General features: G+C 37.7%; 1 protein-coding gene across 4 annotated transcripts in view; it reads left to right on the plus strand.

Moving 5' to 3' along the window:
• LOC113052974 (histone deacetylase 4-like) overlaps nucleotides 1-18,088 on the plus strand; it is a 205,121-nt gene that overhangs the window by 171,079 nt on the left and 15,954 nt on the right. For all 4 annotated transcript variants that reach the window (XM_026217531.1, XM_026217532.1, XM_026217535.1 and 1 more), the window contains 3 exons: nucleotides 1,125-1,222; nucleotides 14,899-15,017; nucleotides 17,184-17,317. In XM_026217531.1, coding sequence (XP_026073316.1) covers nucleotides 1,125-1,222; nucleotides 14,899-15,017; nucleotides 17,184-17,317 — 351 coding nt within the window. The remainder of the gene's footprint in view (nucleotides 1-1,124; nucleotides 1,223-14,898; nucleotides 15,018-17,183; nucleotides 17,318-18,088) is intronic.

The raw sequence follows: 18,088 nt of genomic DNA on the forward strand, positions 1-18,088 counted from the left end.
ATTCTATCATTTAAATGAACTGTTTTCTATTTGTATATACTTAATATATTGTATATATTTAATATATTTCTGTGATTCAAAGCTATATTTTCAGTATCATTACTCCAGTCCAGTGTCACATGATCCTTCAGAAATCATTCTAGTATGCCGATTTGCTGCTCAAGAAACATTTCTTGTTATCATCAATGTGGATAACAGTTATGCTGCGTAATATTTTTGTACAAACCGTGATTCTTTGAATAAAAATAAAGAAGAGCTTTAATTTGAATCGTAGGTAATAATATAGAGGAGAAGTCTTTACTGTCACTTTTGATCAGTTTAATTCTAAATGAAAGTATTATTCTTTTAATTCATCTCTTTTGTTTATATTTGTTTTCAGTAAGAGGAACCAGAATGTATACCGAGCAGCTGCTGTTGCATGTAAATTAAAAATGCAAGAGAAATACAACATTTAATACCAGTATTTAATAATATAATAATACCAATATTGGAATACCGCACTGAGAAAAAAAATGGGGAAAATTAAGAAAGAAAAAAATTCAAATTCTGCACTATTTCTTGGTCACTAAGCAAATTTGTGATATCATCCAGTGATTTGTTTGCATAGACAGTCAGATGTTCTTTTTATTTCTTTGGAAATTGTCAGGTTGTATACAGGTTTTTTTTTTTTTTTACTTGAATTTAACCCCACTGTATAATCTGAATATGTAAATATATCAGACATCAACCTGACATGAGTAGAGCAAAACATAGTTGTGTTCTTCTTTTCCTCTTATTTGTCTCCAATTCCTCTGTTATAATTAATGCTCATTATCATTAATCCGGTAAGTCAGCTCCGGCCTCTGGACTAATGAGGGGATTGAAAATTAAATTGACTCCATGTAACCCTAAATTCTGGTATTAGTCAAAGTCCATTTGGCTTTCAAATAAAACCTCATTACAGTTGTACTATGGTCATAATTGTTCATCCTTTATAGGCTCTGTGATATAAGCCTTAATTTAGTGGTTTCCCTGGGGAAGTTTGAATGTGCATGATTCATAATGCTTGCTCATCTGCTCCAACAAGAACTTTTTTTTTACTAAACCACGCATTTAATTGAATTTAATTTGTGGTTTGTCTGTAGGTGGGCATTGGTCCAGGCGTGGGCTTTACTGTGAACATGGCCTTCACCGGTGGTCTGGAGCCACCAATGGGGGACGCAGACTATCTAGCAGCATTCAGGTAACACCGTCATGTGTATATAACCTTTTACACCAAAACAAGCCACATTCTACATAAGCTTCACATAGCATGTTACGGCCTTTGTTTACAAATATAAAACTGTAAATGTAGTTCAGCATCTTTTTGCCATCATGAGCTGTCTTTTGTGTTGGGTCATATATTTCATAGCAGTCAATACAAACAATGCTTTTTGTAATTAAAATTGTTTGTTAAACTAACAAGTGTACAGAAACTAGGGGTTGCACGACTACTGATTTCTACTAGTCGATTTTTTATTTAAAAAATATGCGAGTTACTCGACTACTTGTGGTTCATGCTATTGTAAATGAAAAGACATTGAATAGATTTTTTTAATCAATAGACGTTTAGTAATTCATAGCCGTATGCAACAATTACATATGTAAATTGTCAAAACTTTATAATTATGATATTACATATTAAAATTTTCAAGTAACAGCCAGTATTTGTATCTGTATTTGAGTCTGTAACAATCACAACATTTTTCATATTTTTAATTTAACATGCAACATAGATAAGATCATAGAAAGTAACAGCTACACGCAATATTGTAATCCTAAAATTCATGTCGTACTTGCAAACTCTGTACTTGCAAACTTTGTATGCATTATGGTTAATGCATGCTCGACTAGTCGATTGTTTCCGACAGCGACGACTACTGGTTGAAGTAGTCAATCACTCGACTACTCGACCAGTCTGTGCAAGCCCTAACAGAAACATAGAATACTGTTGTGTTGTAGCAAGGTGAAAAGAGGAGCCACATCAGCTTTGTTGATTGTTGTTTTTGAGTAATTTTAGAGTTATAGTTTGTATTTATAGTTTTCATTTTAATTTTAGTTTCCGTTTTCATCACTTTGCTCAAGACCAGCAGGTTTTAGTGGCCGGTTCAGAATCCATGTTTCCCACTCAGAATCGCATATTATTTGGAAATGTGCAAGATGGATCCAAGCTGGGCAGCCGGTGACACCATACTGATGAAAGAATCGGTAGATACTTGAAAACGCTCTAACTAACACGGAGTGATATTTGCCTTACAGTGTTTATTATGTATTAATTTCAGTGAATACTTATTTACTCCCTCCGTCTATTTATATCACCAGCAGCTGCACAGATTTTATGTGGGCACATGTGCCAGAGAGTGGCCTGTATAGGGCTGAATTTATTGAAGGCAATGTCCTTTTATTGCAACCCCAGTGACCTCACAGCCAGTAGAAGGACTCTATTTCACCACAGTTTGTAACTCTAAAAAAGTATTTAATGATTGAGATCACAGTAGACTCCTAACTGACTCTTAAAAGCTAAAGGGGAAACACTCCACTTTGATGGGTTGGAGCAATTGACTTTTTCTTTTTCAGCCTGACATAAATTGTCATTAATAAAACTATTTCAAAGAGAAATCAAAGGTTCTTTTCCAAAACCTAGTGAGCCTACACAGGCAACAGCTTCTATGGTGAAACCTCATAATTGACCAATTTGAAACTATTGTGGTGTTCATTGACTTTGATTCATTTTTGCTTATTTTGGCAGTGCATTAAGAGATTGCATTCTTAATGTGAACTTTAGATGTTTTCATTAAATTTATCACAGCACATATGGGATTGTCTCTTGTACATACTTTTTTGCTTTTGTGTCAGTTTCATGACCTCTTAAAGTGAAACCTATTTAGGCAGAGGTAAATAGAGCCAAACCAACTCACTAGTTTAATATTGTTAACTGACACCCATATGACAGCCAAAGAGTGTGAAAAGCCCCATTTTCACAGGGATTTTCACGAGCTGTAAGCAGTTGTTAGAGAATTGGTTGGAGAACGGGGTCTTGTAACAATTTGTATAAGCACTGCTCATCCGTTGAACTGTCCCTTTTATCTGTATCGGGGGCTGATGGGAGTCTTTGATGGTGAGCCAGTAAAGCTGAGCCCCATTAGCATTGGTGTTTGAGGCTATTAATAACCCCCTCCCTCACGGTGCGTTGCACGGCCGATTCGAGATGCTCTTTGAAGAGGGGCCTCCGTGCCCAACACGTTCAGGCTGCTTCAGCAGGTAGATGGCTAAAATATGGCCCACTGCAGGGCGATGATAAGACAGGGATAGTCCTACCTCATCCCTTTAAAAAAAAAAAAATGACCACCTCCTTCTCTTTGACCCAATCAGCACGCTCTCAGTCTGTCCGACTGTTGTTGTAAATCTCTCCCCAACATTTCTTCGATAAATTCCCTCCCTCTCCGCACGCAGGGTGTAAGCGATGCCAGCTGAGTCCGACCCGTCTGTGCATCTGACCTCAGATCTCCCCCTGATCTCATCTGCATCAGCACCCGTATTAAGATGCTCTGGTTCGGCCATTGAGAATCAGTCAGTTGGAAAAGCTTTTAAGCTTTGTAGTTTGATGCACATCTTCCTTCGTGAAGCCTGCAGCAATGCGACTTGTTCTCAGTTGCTTTATGTTTCCATATGACTCACAGATACGTGTGTTGCCAGCTGCTGTACTCAAATGCTGGCGAACACCCTCAGTCTATTGGTCCATTCATATGGATTCATCCGGGCCTACCAGGCGTTTGCACCTAGAATGCCCTCATCCCCCTGTAGAAACATCTGCTGTTTCAGAGTAAACAAATCCTTGTACAGTTGCATTTGTCAGATGTTGTCACTCACTTTTAGATAGCAAAGAGTTAATCTGCAATGCACACAATTCTTATTGAAAACCATATTTCAGTGTTTTAACACACTTTCTTAATGTGTTCTAAACACTTAATTGTTTGGCGTAAATTATATGACCTTGTAATTACTATGTGCGATTATTTACATTTTGAAAATGAGACATTTAACTAGTTCAAAAATAACAAAACATTTGCAGAAACTGTTTATCTCTGTATGTATAGTAAGTTAAATCGTTCAAAATATATTTAATAATTTACATAAAAGCAGTTATTACTCATTATTTCAAATGTTTAATTTTGTTTTATATATTGATGTATTTATTTATTACACCTAGAAAATGTTATGAAAAAAAGCTTGCTGCTAAATGACTAATGATAGTATTATTTTAATTTAATTAAATTCAAATCTGCTCATCAAGTAAACTCCATGTTAAGTGACTCAGAGTTGTGTTCATGGGCAGCAGTTATCTGTGTGCACCCGTGATCCACCCAGATGAGGGGACTCGACTCACTCCCACCGCTCTCTCTCTCTCTCTCTCTCTCTAGACACTTCCACACTGCACATCGGACCCTCAATATTTCCGTAACATTGCCGGGTCGCCTTCTGTGTGAAAGCAACCACGTCCCAAAATTGATTACCGAATTGAACCCGTGTTGGGGACCTAGTAACATTGGGGGGTTCGACCCGGGACGAGCGCTATGTGAACAAAAGCCAGATCTAATTCCGTATCGAAGTGATGACGCGCGTTAGGAAGATCAACATTCGCGAAGAAAACATATGTGCAAACTGTAATGAAGCAGAGATCAGTTAGTTCCTCACTTTCCGCGCTGACGCTGAGATCGTTTGCTTGCTTCAGTGAAAGTATAACGTGCCTAGCGTTGTCGACTCGTACATTACACGTCATGCGCTGATGTCACGTGTCGTTACGGGATCTTCAAGGGTTGTGTGTGAAAGCACGCACATATCCCGTGTAATCACTGGCAGTGTGAAAGTGACAAATCTAGCGACCAGGGAACAATTACAGGAACACTTTACCCCTGTATTTGCCTGAATGGCGATGTACGAGTACGAGTCGACAGCGCTTGGCACGTTATACTTTAACTGAAGCAAGCAAACGATCTCGGCGTCAGCGCGGAAAGTGAGGAACTAACTGATCTCTGCTTCATTACAGTTTGCACATATGTTTTCGTCGTGAATGTTGATCTTCCTTCAAAACAGCCGGTAAAAGAGTCGCGCGATAACGCGCGTCATCACTTCGATACGGAATTAGATCTGGCTTTTGTTCACACAGCGCTCGTTCCGGATCGATTACCGCAATGTTACTAGGTCCCCCGGGTTCAATTCGGTAATCAATTCCGGGACGTGGTTGCTTTCACACAGAAGGCGACCAGGCAATGTTACGGGAATATTGCGGGTCCGACGTGCAGTGTGAAATGAGCTTCTCTCTCTCTCATGTTTTCTGTCATCAGCTGCTCCGCACAAATGTTTCTCAGTGTTTGATTTAATGATCCCTCGAGACAGAGGCAGAACACAACACTTCATATATTTCTGTCTACTGCCTTCCTGCTCACGCCTTTCTTTCTTTCTTTCTTTCTTTCTTGTTCTCTATCATTTCTGTCATTTTATTTATAAATGTTTTGTTCTTTTTTTGTTTTTTTAGTCTTTGTTTTTGTTGTAAATTTTTATTTTTCTTCCTATAATCCTTCCTTTCATTTGTTTATACATTGTCTGTTTTAATTATTTATGTTTGTTATTTCTTTCACTATTCCTTTAGTTTTTTTTTTTTGCCTTGTCTATCTTTTTGTCTTTTTGATATTCGTTTTTTGTTTATTCATTTGTTCTGTGTCTATTATTTTATTTGTATTATTCTGTCTATTGTTTGTATGTTGGTTCTTTCTGTCTTTGTTTTTCATCAATTATTTCTGTCTTTCGGTTGTTTCTGTTTTTTGTCTTTAAATTGTTCTTTCTTTTTTACGTTGTTCTGTCTTTTATTTTGTATTTTTGTTCCCTCTGTACCCTTCTCTTTTTCTATTGTTCTTTTGGCATAATTTGTTTTTGTCTCTCTTTTGTTTGTTTGTTCCTTCGATATCTTTCTTTAAATTGCTTGTTTGTTTGTTCTTTTTTCTTATTTGTTTATTCTGTCTTTCTTTTGTTTGTTCCTTCTGTATCTTTCTTCCTGTCTTGTTTTCCTTTTTTTCTCATTTACCACTTTCCCTCTTAATGCATGCCTCTTTCTTGCTCCCCCTCCTCTCTCTCTCTTTCCCCCTTCTCTCCCTCCACTTGTCGTGTTTCCTCCTCAGCGATGTTTTGTGGGCCTCTCGAGACAATGCATGCCTTACGGGCAGCACCTTCTTATTTACCCAGCCAGTGCCACGTTGCATTTGCAGGGGATCAACCCTAGGATGAAGAAAGGAGGGAGAAAAAAGATAAGAAAATTGGCTGTAATGAAAACCAGAAGCCCAGGCACTCTCACCATGAACTTGGAAATGGAAAGGAGAATTGAAGTTAATTCAAACCAGCTTTTTGCAATGCCAGATGACAAGGCTTTGAAGTGCCCCCCTCCCCACTTTATTTTTTTCTGTTAGACGGGGGAGCGATTGGAAAAGCCTTTGAGACTGATGTATAGCCATGTCTGGTGTTAACCCTTCACTGGCCATTTTACAAGTGCAGGATCCTTCTGCTCCAAACCGCTCTTGGCATGTTCCAGCTCTGGGATTTGGTGGAACTATGAGGTGGGATCGGTTTTCGAGAGCCTCGTGGTTCCAGTCCATGTAATTTGTCTCAGTCCATTGCAAGGAAATTTGCGCAGGCTAATACTAATTACCAGTCATAAATCCTTGCCTCATCTTGCACGTCATGGTTGAGTCTTCCTCATCTGCAGATCCGTTTTTTGCGTGCCCCCTGGCAAACATGACAGAAAGTTTCCCTGGATAAGCTTTTGGAAACAGGATTCAGAGTTTCGGGTGGAGCGGATGAGCATCTAGAGAGATGGAGGTTGCCGTTTGTCTTGTTCGTGCCATGAGAGGAAGACTTTCCAGAGTCTTTGTGTGTGGGACAGAAAGAAAAAGTGTTTACAACATTGTATACCCCAGACACATGGTCCTGTGCTCTAATGCCAAGCTCAGCGAGGCAGATAGGCCACCACTGGGGAGAAGAGGAGGAGGAGGATGATGAAGACCTTCTCACGCTCTGTAGCCTTGTGTTCCTGAGACTCCGAGACTGTTTTCACACTTGCTCTGATTGTTTGGTCTAAACCAGTTTGACAAATTGTGCACCATCATGTAGTTCACATTAATCGAAGTTTGACTATTTGTTCATGTCTGTCTTTCTTTTACTTGTTTGTTTGTTCTTTCTTTCTTCCTTTAGTTTGTTTTTGTTCTTCCCTCCACACTTCATTCCGTACTCGGTTCCATGTCCCTTTGTTTACCTATTCTGTTTTTTGTTTGTTTTTGTTTTCTTTCTTTCTCCTTAACTACTCTTGATTGTTCTCACATAAATTGCGAGCTCACATGAACGTATCATTTCAAACAGTCTCATGTTCCAAAACGATGTAACATCGACCTAACACACTCTGACATCAAAAGCTTTGTTGCGAAAGTGCTTTGAAAGACAAGCACAGTGTCTTGTGTTAAGGCTTGATGTTACCACACAAAAGTAGCAGTAAGCATATCAGTAGCTCTAAATTAATGTGAGAATTCATGTCGCTATTATATACCTAAATATTCTCATTTGTCATGTTTGACCAATCTATATATTTATATTATGGAAGGCCATTTCCTCCATGAGATAAAAAAAATAAAAAATTTGTAATTGCAAGTTTATTTCTCACAGTTCAGACAGTTCAGTTTATATCTCGCAATTTCGAGTTTATATATCACAATTGTGACTTTGTTTCTTGCAGTTGCAAGGTTATAGACTTTCTTGCAATTTTAAGTTTATATCTTGCAATTGTAACTTTTTTCGCAGAATTGCGAGATATTAACACACAAGTGTGTGTTAAGCTAAAATTTTTTTAAAGAAAAGTTCTTAGAAAAGTCAATTGTGAGGTGTTTACTCACAATTGCAAGATATAAAAGTCAGAATTGCGAGAGAAAGAAAATGCAATTACTTTATTTTTTTACTCCTTATTGGAAACAAGTTTATATATAGTGTGAACCAGTATTTATATATACATAACATGTATATTATTTATACACGCGTAATACTGTTTATTCATATCAAAATTACTTACTGAAATCAAACTTCAAATGAAAAATCTTTTACACAGTATTTACTCTTTCACAGTTCACTTTAACAATGTAAACAGAAATGGTTTATTTTACATTGATGAGGTTGGTAGAATGTTTAATTTGATACAAGGAGAAAACAACATTTTTGTGAATCGTCCAAGGCACCATGATTAGCAGCCAATGCTGATAATCTCAAAGTGGCTAAAAAAACTTTTTTACCTGGCCAATATCTAGTCATGTCTGCTTTGGATTACTTGTCATATCTGCTTGCAAGTTTCCAAAAAAAAAAAATGTATGTTAGAGCATAGTTTTGAGTAATTGTCCTCCTCCTATTCGCCCTTGAATTTCAGTTGCAGTGATGGTGAGAGAATCCAGATAGTTGCTTTCTTCCAGTTATGTCATTAGTGAATCTAAAGCCCAAGCCTGCAGTCTGCAGAGATCCTCTCTGTGAGTTGTCATTTACTGATCTGACTGTCAGACGGATGGTCTACTGGATCTGAAAGGGCCCCTGTATGTGAGTTCTGGGGGGAACATGATACTGTGTTCAGGTGCAGCGTGTGAGGCCATGAACATTTCCCAGCGGCCCTCTCTCTTGGTTGATGAGAGGTGCAGCGTATGATACATGCTCAGTGTTTGTGAAGAACTCCAAGGAAGTCCATAGAACTGTTTGAGGGACTGTAGAGTTAACTTTTTGATCCATTGATCTAGAAAAGCAATTCCTTCTCCTATTTTTCTTCCTTCAACGCATGTTGAATGAACATGGTGTTTTCTACCGTTTTTATTGTTTACTATATACCGTCATGGCCAGAAGTTTTGGCAGTGACATTAATTTTGTGTTTTGCCAAGTTTGCTGCTGAAGCTGTTGTAGTGTTCATTCACAATGTTTCTAGATTATTGTGTAGAGTGATCCGATGCATTCTAAATAATTGCTAAAACTTCATTGGCCAAAAAAATTTACTTTCACACTTACACTCACAAATAAACTTAATTCATCCAGTGGCTGATGATGCTGAATTTGTTTTGGCCAATATGTTTGCTGGTTTTCTCTTAATTTTTTTTTTAGGGCTGGGACTCGATAAAAAAAATTAATCTAATTAATTAGAGGCTTTGTAATTAATTAATCGAAATTAATCGCATTTTAATCGCATATAAATATTTGACCTGAGAACAGTGAGAAGTAATTTTTTTCACACGAATTTATAGTATACCATTGAATAATGACTGAATACATAAGCTTAAGCAACAAAATTGTTTATTTTTGTTCAACCAAGTCTAGCAGACCAGTGCAATTTTTGCCATGAAGTGTAGCAATAGCATATTTAGAAACAATTTAGAAATAGTACATTTCAGAAATTCAGGAAGCTTATAGGTGCTGGAACCTTCTTTAAAGTGTTTTTTAAGTAAAACACAATACTGTCAATTACATTCAGAACATTGGAAACCCTGACTATTAGAAAACATCTCTCTGTTGCTTAAGAGGCCATAACATACTAAGTCCAACTCTCAATAACCTTGGCCAAAACAATAAAGAGTTCAACATAAACTGTTGCACCAACAAAATAATACATAGTTCAACATAAAGTGTAAAGTCCACGCTAGCTGCTATATGTTTTGCGTTGAGGTGATACTTGAGGCTCGATGTGCTGTGGGGATATGCGAATGCTAGTTGGTGCTCCAGTATAATCGGTCCCGCCGAAACTCATCCAGTGAGAAACGTTCCGCGGTCCAAAAATAAGTTATTAAAAATGCGGGATTTTTTTTTTCTGAAATTAATTAATCTTAGTTAACGCGTTACTTTTGGTGTAATTAATTAATCTCAATTAACGCGTTAAAGTCCCGGCCCTATTTTTCTTATTTATTTATTTTCATTAAAGAGAGTTTGAGTAAATGTTTAATGCAATGGAACAGGATAGTAATAGTATTAGTAGTAACTTTATTCAAAATGAAAATGACATTGAAGCTTTTCTGAAGACGGTCGGTTCTTTTCAAAGATACATTCATATAAAAATACCTTTGGTGGTCAGTTTTGATATTGTGATGGGCCACCACAAATAACTCAATGTATGGGAAACACTGGACACTGCTATAAATCAAATTGCCATAATCTAAGTGAAAAAAACACATTCATAATTAATCTACTTTTAATAAACTACAGAACAACACAAACCTGATGCGGCGCGCCTAACATGAGCAGGGCTTATATGCTCCGAGAACAGACAATGCAATAGTGATTCAAAACACACAGGTCTGCTAAGAGCAATACTTTTAATATAGACACATTATCATTATTAAGCTGGACTGTTATACATTTTATTTTTAGGCGTACTACTTACAGAACTAAGGTGATTTTTCAAACTTGATGTGCTGTTGTGGTAGGCCAGTTTCATTTTGCATATATAATATTCTGATCCAGCCCTACCGATTTGTTTAATAAAAAGATGTTTAAGTGGAAGTGGAAACTGTCTTCCATATTTATTTTTTATGAGGTATAATAATGAAAATATCAATCAGTCCAATGTCAGTCCAGTAATTAAATAATAATCTATGGAAAATGTCGTGGCAAGGCTTAAGTCAAGAAGTGTGGGAACCCTGAGCAGGTCACCATCACTACTTGAGTCTAGTTCCAGGGAAGAGAGGTGACGTCAAGAATTCAGAATAGCATGAATCTAGATATTTGTTTTTGTGTGTGTGTGAGTCTGGAGCGGACACATCAAAGGTCAAAGGGCTTTGACAGGGACCCTGTCTTCTCATGAGAAATCATGCCTTGGCTTCTCATCTCTGTATCCTGCTCTGGAGACTGATGCAAGGTCTCGGTAAGACTCGCACGGGAGCTACTTCAGAGAAAACTTCACATAAGACCTGCAGAACTGAGCGTGCTTTAAGAAAAAGGGGCCTGATGCTCGTGTTCCCATTTTTGTATCTGTGTGGTCTAGCCGGGGATTATTCCCACTTTTTTGAGGCAATTGGATTGAAATGCAGGAATGATCATATCCGTCAGCAGAAACGGCCATAAAGAGGCCAAATAAGCTGACAGTCAGCAGAGATGTGAGTTTGGATGGCTCCCACTTTGAGCAGGATGCAGCTACGTGGGTCATAAATCGCAGCATCCATGGCCTAATTAGTAAAGCTCTTTTTCATCTCCACATCGACGCTGTCTGATTCATGAGAGCGCGGGCTTTAAAGAAGACTTTTCCACACAGGCTATGTAATTGATCGTGCGGTTTCCAGAGAAGAGCCGTGTTTTTTGTGGCGTTGGGAAATGTGATGATGCAAGCAGTTTTAGCGGGCGGCTGAAACTCACTCGTCTCCGAACATCAAAAGGGAGGATGGAAGGTTCTGGCTGCTTGCCCGCACTGCTGCTGTCATACCGAGGACCCCTCTGTGAGCCCGTGGCCTGTGTGTAAAAAAACTAGAGCTTTGATTTGCTCAGGGCTAGACTGGAGGAAGACTTGATGTGGGCGTCCTGATGCTGTTTCTGGCAGGTTGGGTGGCCCTCGATGTGAGGTGTCACCTGTGATGGAAAGTGTGACCGTTGAGCAAAGCTAGTCTGAGATCTTGACCTTGAAGAGACCAGTTCAGCCAAAAATGAAAATTCATTAATTCACCCTCATGTCCTTCCAAAACCTGTTGGGTTTGATTTCTTAAGTTCTTCAGAACACAAAGGAAGGTATTTTAATGGGTATATTTTTAGTGGATTCACTACCCTTGCAGTACATTTGGACTTCTTTAAGTACAATGTGATGCAGTTTATTCTAATACTTTAATAATGTTGTTAAATCTAATCTTTATCCAATTGCAAAATGAATACCCTTTTTTATACTGTCCATTATAGCATTGTGAGGTTTAAATTGATTGGTTTTAGTTTTGTTTTCCGTTTATTTATTCAAAATAGTAATAGTTTAAAGCTGCAGTAGGTAACTTTTGTAAAAATATATTTTTTTATATATTTGTTAAACCTGTCATTATGTCCTGTCAGTAGAATATGAGACAGATAATCTGTGAAAAAAATCAAGCTCCTCTGGCTCCTCCCAGTGTCCTATTGTCATTTGCAGAAATTCATCCGCTCCCGGTAAGAAACAACCAATCAGAGCTGCGGTCCGTAACTTTGTTTGTGTTCAAAATGTAGAAAAATGTATATAATAAGTGAGTACACCATGAATCTATTTTCCAAACCGTGTTTTTAGCTTGTCCTGAATCATTAGGGTGCACCTATAATAAGTGTTTATATTCGGACTATTTTAGACTGCTTCGGGGGTACCGCGGCGGAGTAACCCAGCACCTTTGTGATTCTTCATAGACATAAACAGAGAGAAGTAGTTCCGGCTACGATGTTCTTCCGCAAGACGCAAGCAGTTCTGTTTATTAACCGCTAGAGCGTCAAAAGTTACCGACTGCAGCTTTAATACTGACAGTTTGGCCAAAACATTTAAATTAATTATTACTTTTGGCCAGATGTATCAGACAGAATTTTAATATCGTTGCATGCCTAACCCAAGACACATTTTTTATTTGATGCTGCAAGTTTACTTAAAACTACTTGAGCTAGTTTTAAAGTTCTCAGCATGTACTAGCACGAGTCGCTGTTGACTGTCAAAATAGTATCAAGCAAGCTTGTTTAAAGCCTTTAGACCTCCAGTAATTCGGGAAGTGCAGTCAGCTGGGTCGGTGTGGGGAGCAGGGGTGGATTGAAGTGAGGTTAGGTACTTTAGGATGGAAAATATAAAGCACAGCTGTGGGCCTTGGTCACCTTAGGAGCTGGGCCTTTTGCCCGCCTGTGGCAAGATGACAAGTGCCATAGAATATACAGTTTGTACAGTATAAAACCCATTACGCCTATGGGATGTCCCCACTTTTCACAAAAACAAACATGTGTGTGTGTGTTTATTTCTGTATATAGGATTATATTGTGTGTATGTTTTAAATACGGAACATCGTCACATGACACAGTGTCAGTTTTGGGTGGGTGACACATCTTACACCACTCTACCCCTCACCATAAACTTCTACTGCGGGGAATCTTTATTAACGGACCTCGGGCATTGAAATGAAATGTTACACAAATCAAGGCGTTAATGTCAACTACACCTACACTGGAGCAAAGAACGCCAAGCCTCCCGCCCGCCCAACCAAGCCCAGTTATATTTCCAATTCCTCCAGCTGCAGTTCAGAAAGAGAAATCTGCCGTCTTAATATAGCCTCACAGCTGTGAGCCCAGAAGGAATGCAGGGCCTGGCCGCAGTCATAAACTCAAAGTCAGAATATCCTCCACCTAATCAGTGTGCGTGTCCTTGTCTTCCGACACGAGCTTTGATGACCCTTACAGACTCTGGTCAGCCTTGCCAAGACAAACTGCATCGGAGGCTGCATGCATGCGTAGATGCATGGATGTGTGTGTATGTCTTACAGACAGAACGGCTGGGATTGTTTTCACGCCATGAGCACACCCCAGTCATGTTGTCATATAACCTCTGCTGAGCTCCAGGCCAGCAAGTCCAACGGCTGTCTGTGCGACAGACAATCTTGGTTTAGAAATCACGACTTTACCACAGAATGGGCCGTTAAAACCACCCTCGGCCCATCAATCATGCTGAATCTAGATGGAATTTGAATCTTCCTGCTCTTCCCATGATGGCAGCTGGTGTTCTCAGGGAGTTTGGACTATATTTAACCTATAATAGTACTGCTTCATCATCTTTGGGTTGTTCGCCATGAATGTTTTAAGGATTATTCACACAGAAATTGTCATAATTTCCGCAGTCTTATGTCATTCCAAACCCATATGACTTTTTCTTCTTTTGTGAAACACATAAGAAGACTATTTGCAAAATGTTTTCTCCACTCTCTTTGATACAATGTCAGTAAATAGTGACCAAAATGAAAAATTAAGTCATCAGTCATTGATTATCTTGCCTGAAATGTGTTGGTCACATTCACTTTTATGGGGAAAAAAAATAACATTTTTTTTAACATCTAGAACATTTTATAGTGTGTATATATATATATATATATATATATATATATATATATATATATATATATATATATATATATAATATAATATAATATATATATATATATATATATATATATATATATATAATGTATATAAAATATATATATATATTTTTTTAACTTTTATGTCCCAGGGGTTAACTATGTCTATAGACTTTATAGACAGACATAGACTTTCACTCTTTTATTACAAAAATCTGTAATAAAAATGTGTTTTGCATGTAATCTAAAAAAATAGTCAATGTTTTAACACCATTTTAATATGTTTTGTGTGTAAATTATTTCCGGCAACTTTCGCACATGAAAATATGAGAGCTGAAGAATATAATGTTAATAAATGTTGCTTGAACAGAAGATGTTGTGCAATTTCCAAAGTCTAGCTATAATTTGTCAAATTACGCAACAAGTTTGAAACGTTTGTTTGCATTTAGAAGACAATTGTAAAATTAGTAAAATTGTAAAAAAATTAAGTTAAATTAAGCCATGATTATTGGAATACATTTTACAAGAAAATGCCATTTCAGTCTTTCTGCTTGAAAATGTCATATTTAATTAAATGTTACTTGCCATTTCTTTGTAATTATTTGTGACATTTACTAGTGACTTCTGAGTGTAAATTGTTTAAAGCAATAGAAAGTAACAGAAATATCTCCACCCAAGTAAATAACAAAGAATTGGAAAAACTGATGGTGAATAAATAATGACTGAACTTTGATTTTTGGCTGAACTATTCTTTCATGCTCTTGTTTTTGTGTTTTTGAAGGACGGTGGTGATGCCCATTGCGAATGAGTTCGCTCCAGACGTGGTGCTGGTTTCTTCAGGCTTTGACGCTGTGGAGGGGCATCCACCACCTCTGGGAGGATACATGCTCACCGCCAAATGTAAGTGCTCTGCGTTCCCCTTCATTTAGGAAGATTCTCATGGGATGAAGCGGTTCGGAGCAAAAGGATGAGTCACTGATGTGGAAGTCTGCCTTTGTCCCTCTCTCTGTCTCTCGGTCGTTACTCATGTCTAAAAGCTTTCATTTCAGTCAAATTTATCATGTGCTAACGCCACAAAAACAAGACACCACACTCTTGTGTGCAAAGCCTTATCCCCGAAGGGAGAGATTGTACCAGTCATCTTTTCTCATTCTTCCAGATCTCTAATGTTTTTCCTTTCTTCCCATGTGTGCGTAATATCAGGATGGCATTCCGAGCTTGTTTCTAAATCAAACATTTAATGATTATATAGCACTTGTTGTTGGGGTCCAAAAGGCTGCTTTTATCCTGTTAGAGGGATCATAACGCCAGCTCTTATAGATTACATCTCCTGGTGAAAGCTGTCCAAATGTCAGTGCTGGAAACGCAAAGTACTGTTCACTCAAAACATTTGCCCTGAGACTAAAGAAAATTTTCACCATTCTTGCATCTAAAAGAAACTTTAAATTTGATTCAGTCCATCTGCTGGTCTTAGAATTGCTCAGTGATTTCTGACAGCATTTGTTTTTCATTTAGCTGCTTATCTTAAAGGAATAAGTCACCCATTCAATAATTCTGACGTTATTTAGTCACCCTCATGTCATGCCGTATTTCAAGTCTTTTGAAGTCATATGATAGCTTTGTGTAAGAAACAGATTCAGAAGGTTCAGATTCAAATATGAGGCCTTAAGATAGGGTTATTTTAGTTAACCAAATATAAATAAATAAATATTATTTAAAAAAAAAACATGTTGTTAAATACCATTGTGCTTCTTGGTAAATATTTTATTTTCAAAAGAGAGAAACATATTAAATTAGAATTATTTGTTATGTTTCTAAAACATTATTATTTATTGACTAAGAATATGATAAAAGATAAAAGCAGGCCACAATCCGATAGTTGGCAAAAATTTGCATTAACAAAAAAATGGCATAAAGAACAATAAAGGCTTTTTTTTATGCTTTTCAATTTTTATTTTATTAATTTTTTTTGTTTTTGGCTGTCATAGAGTTAATTTTCAATGTAAATGTGAAAATGGCTGACATATTAAGGATGCATTAATGGATATTAATGTATGTATCTTTTTTTTTTTTTTTTCCTCTTTGTATTACCCCTGTTGTACATCGTCTGTTTTCAAAAAATAAAAAATAAAAATAAATAAATAAATATTATTTAATTAAAATAAAATAAATGTTAACTGAAATCAAATGAAGTAAAGTACTAAAGTAAAATTAAATAAAATGGCTAAAACTTAAAAAAACAAAAAAACAAAAATCCTAAATTCAAACATTATTCAGAACCATAATAGTATATGAATGATTAAAAGAATCATTTTTATCTTTTTTTTCACATTTAAATAATTTCGGACAGAGGTTGTTATGGCCACAAAGAAAATTGATATACAGTGTACAAGTCGTACTGACAATACAGAAAATTTGTATGATAGTTTTTAAAGTAGACGTGGTCAGCATTCAATATTGTTGTGTGGAAAAGAGCTGTGTAAACATTCTCCAAATGTACAAAACAACAGCATGCAAGTTTAAACCGACACAAGGATGCATAAATAACACATTTTCCATGTTGGGTGTACTGTTAATTTAAGAAAGATGTTCAGTGGAGCTGCTGTTCTGGGGTAATTTGTGTTGCATTTAATACATGACACAAAGTGTGTATCAGGTTGAGATGAGCTGGACGGTACCTTCTCTTACGTGATGAAGAACATCAAATTGGACCATATTGTGCCAGTGAAGAATTAAAACAAAATAAAATCATGGTCTTGAATGTGAATCTTTGGGGAAGCGAGGTATAGTTGGATGCATATATTCAAACAAAGATCAAAAGATGTGGCCAAAATACTAAGCCACATTTATTAAAATTAAACCTGTCTCGTATTATACATTTAGGCTCTGTAAATCCAGAGTGCCTTCTTTTTAACAGAGAATGCGATGTGATACTGTGTCTTATTTTCTTCCTCTCCCTCTCTCCATTGTTTCTTCATCTCTGGTTTCTTTGATCAAAGGCCAGCCACCGGTTTCTGAGCGTGCTCTGTAACCCCCTCTTGTATTTCCTGTCTCCCCCTCTGGCAGGTTTTGGCTACCTGACCAAGCAGCTGATGGGACTGGCCGGTGGCCGGCTGGTGCTCGCACTGGAGGGGGGTCACGACCTCACCGCCATTTGTGATGCCTCGGAAGCATGTGTTTCTGCTTTGCTTGGAAACGAGGTAAGGAGGATTGATGATCAGACGGGGAGGGTGACTCAGGGATGGACAGGGCTTCGTGAATGGAGGAAAAGATGAAGGGATTTTACAGAATGACAACATCCTCCAATGTTAAGCAATATGCATTTTTTTCTTCTGGCCCAGTGCAAAGGCAAAAGACAGTAACTTCGTTTCTGTCAGTAAATTAGTTATTGATATTTTTGGGACATTCAAGACATCCTTTATCAAGTGTCTTGAGTCAACTTTGTTGGGGTTTTTTTCTGAGAGAATAATGGGTCGTCTCAACTGTAGCTTCGAAAATCCCTGGAGAATCCAAAGCAGAACACAGTTTTTCTGAATGACTAGTAATAATGAAACCCTAGTGTGACCCATACATGCACATGGGAAAGGAATGAACTTTTTCTTTTACCCATAAGGGGCCAAATATCTCCACAGGGGTAGGCTTGTCAGGAAATATGTGCACTAACTGAACTGGACCCGTTTGCTTTAGAGGAGAAGTACGTAATGGCAGCCTTAATGCAATAATCATAATCGGTTTACCAGCACCAGCATTCAGACTGTGAGTCTGCAGGGCCGCCTGGCGCTGCCTTCATCTGCAGTTTACCCCATGGGAAGCTTTGTTGTCTTAGCAGGGAAAGAATAGAGGAGACAGAGGCACTGAGTAAGCAAAACTGCTCAGTAAGGGCCCGTTTCAATTGCCTATCGAGTGCACTCCCTGGAGGGATGTTGATAGGGGGCTCAGAGTATCTCACGCTCGCTCTCAGACGCTAACAG

The sequence above is a fragment of the Carassius auratus genome, chromosome 34 (assembly GCF_003368295.1).
Source record: "Carassius auratus strain Wakin chromosome 34, ASM336829v1, whole genome shotgun sequence".
Lineage (NCBI taxonomy): Eukaryota > Metazoa > Chordata > Actinopteri > Cypriniformes > Cyprinidae > Carassius > Carassius auratus.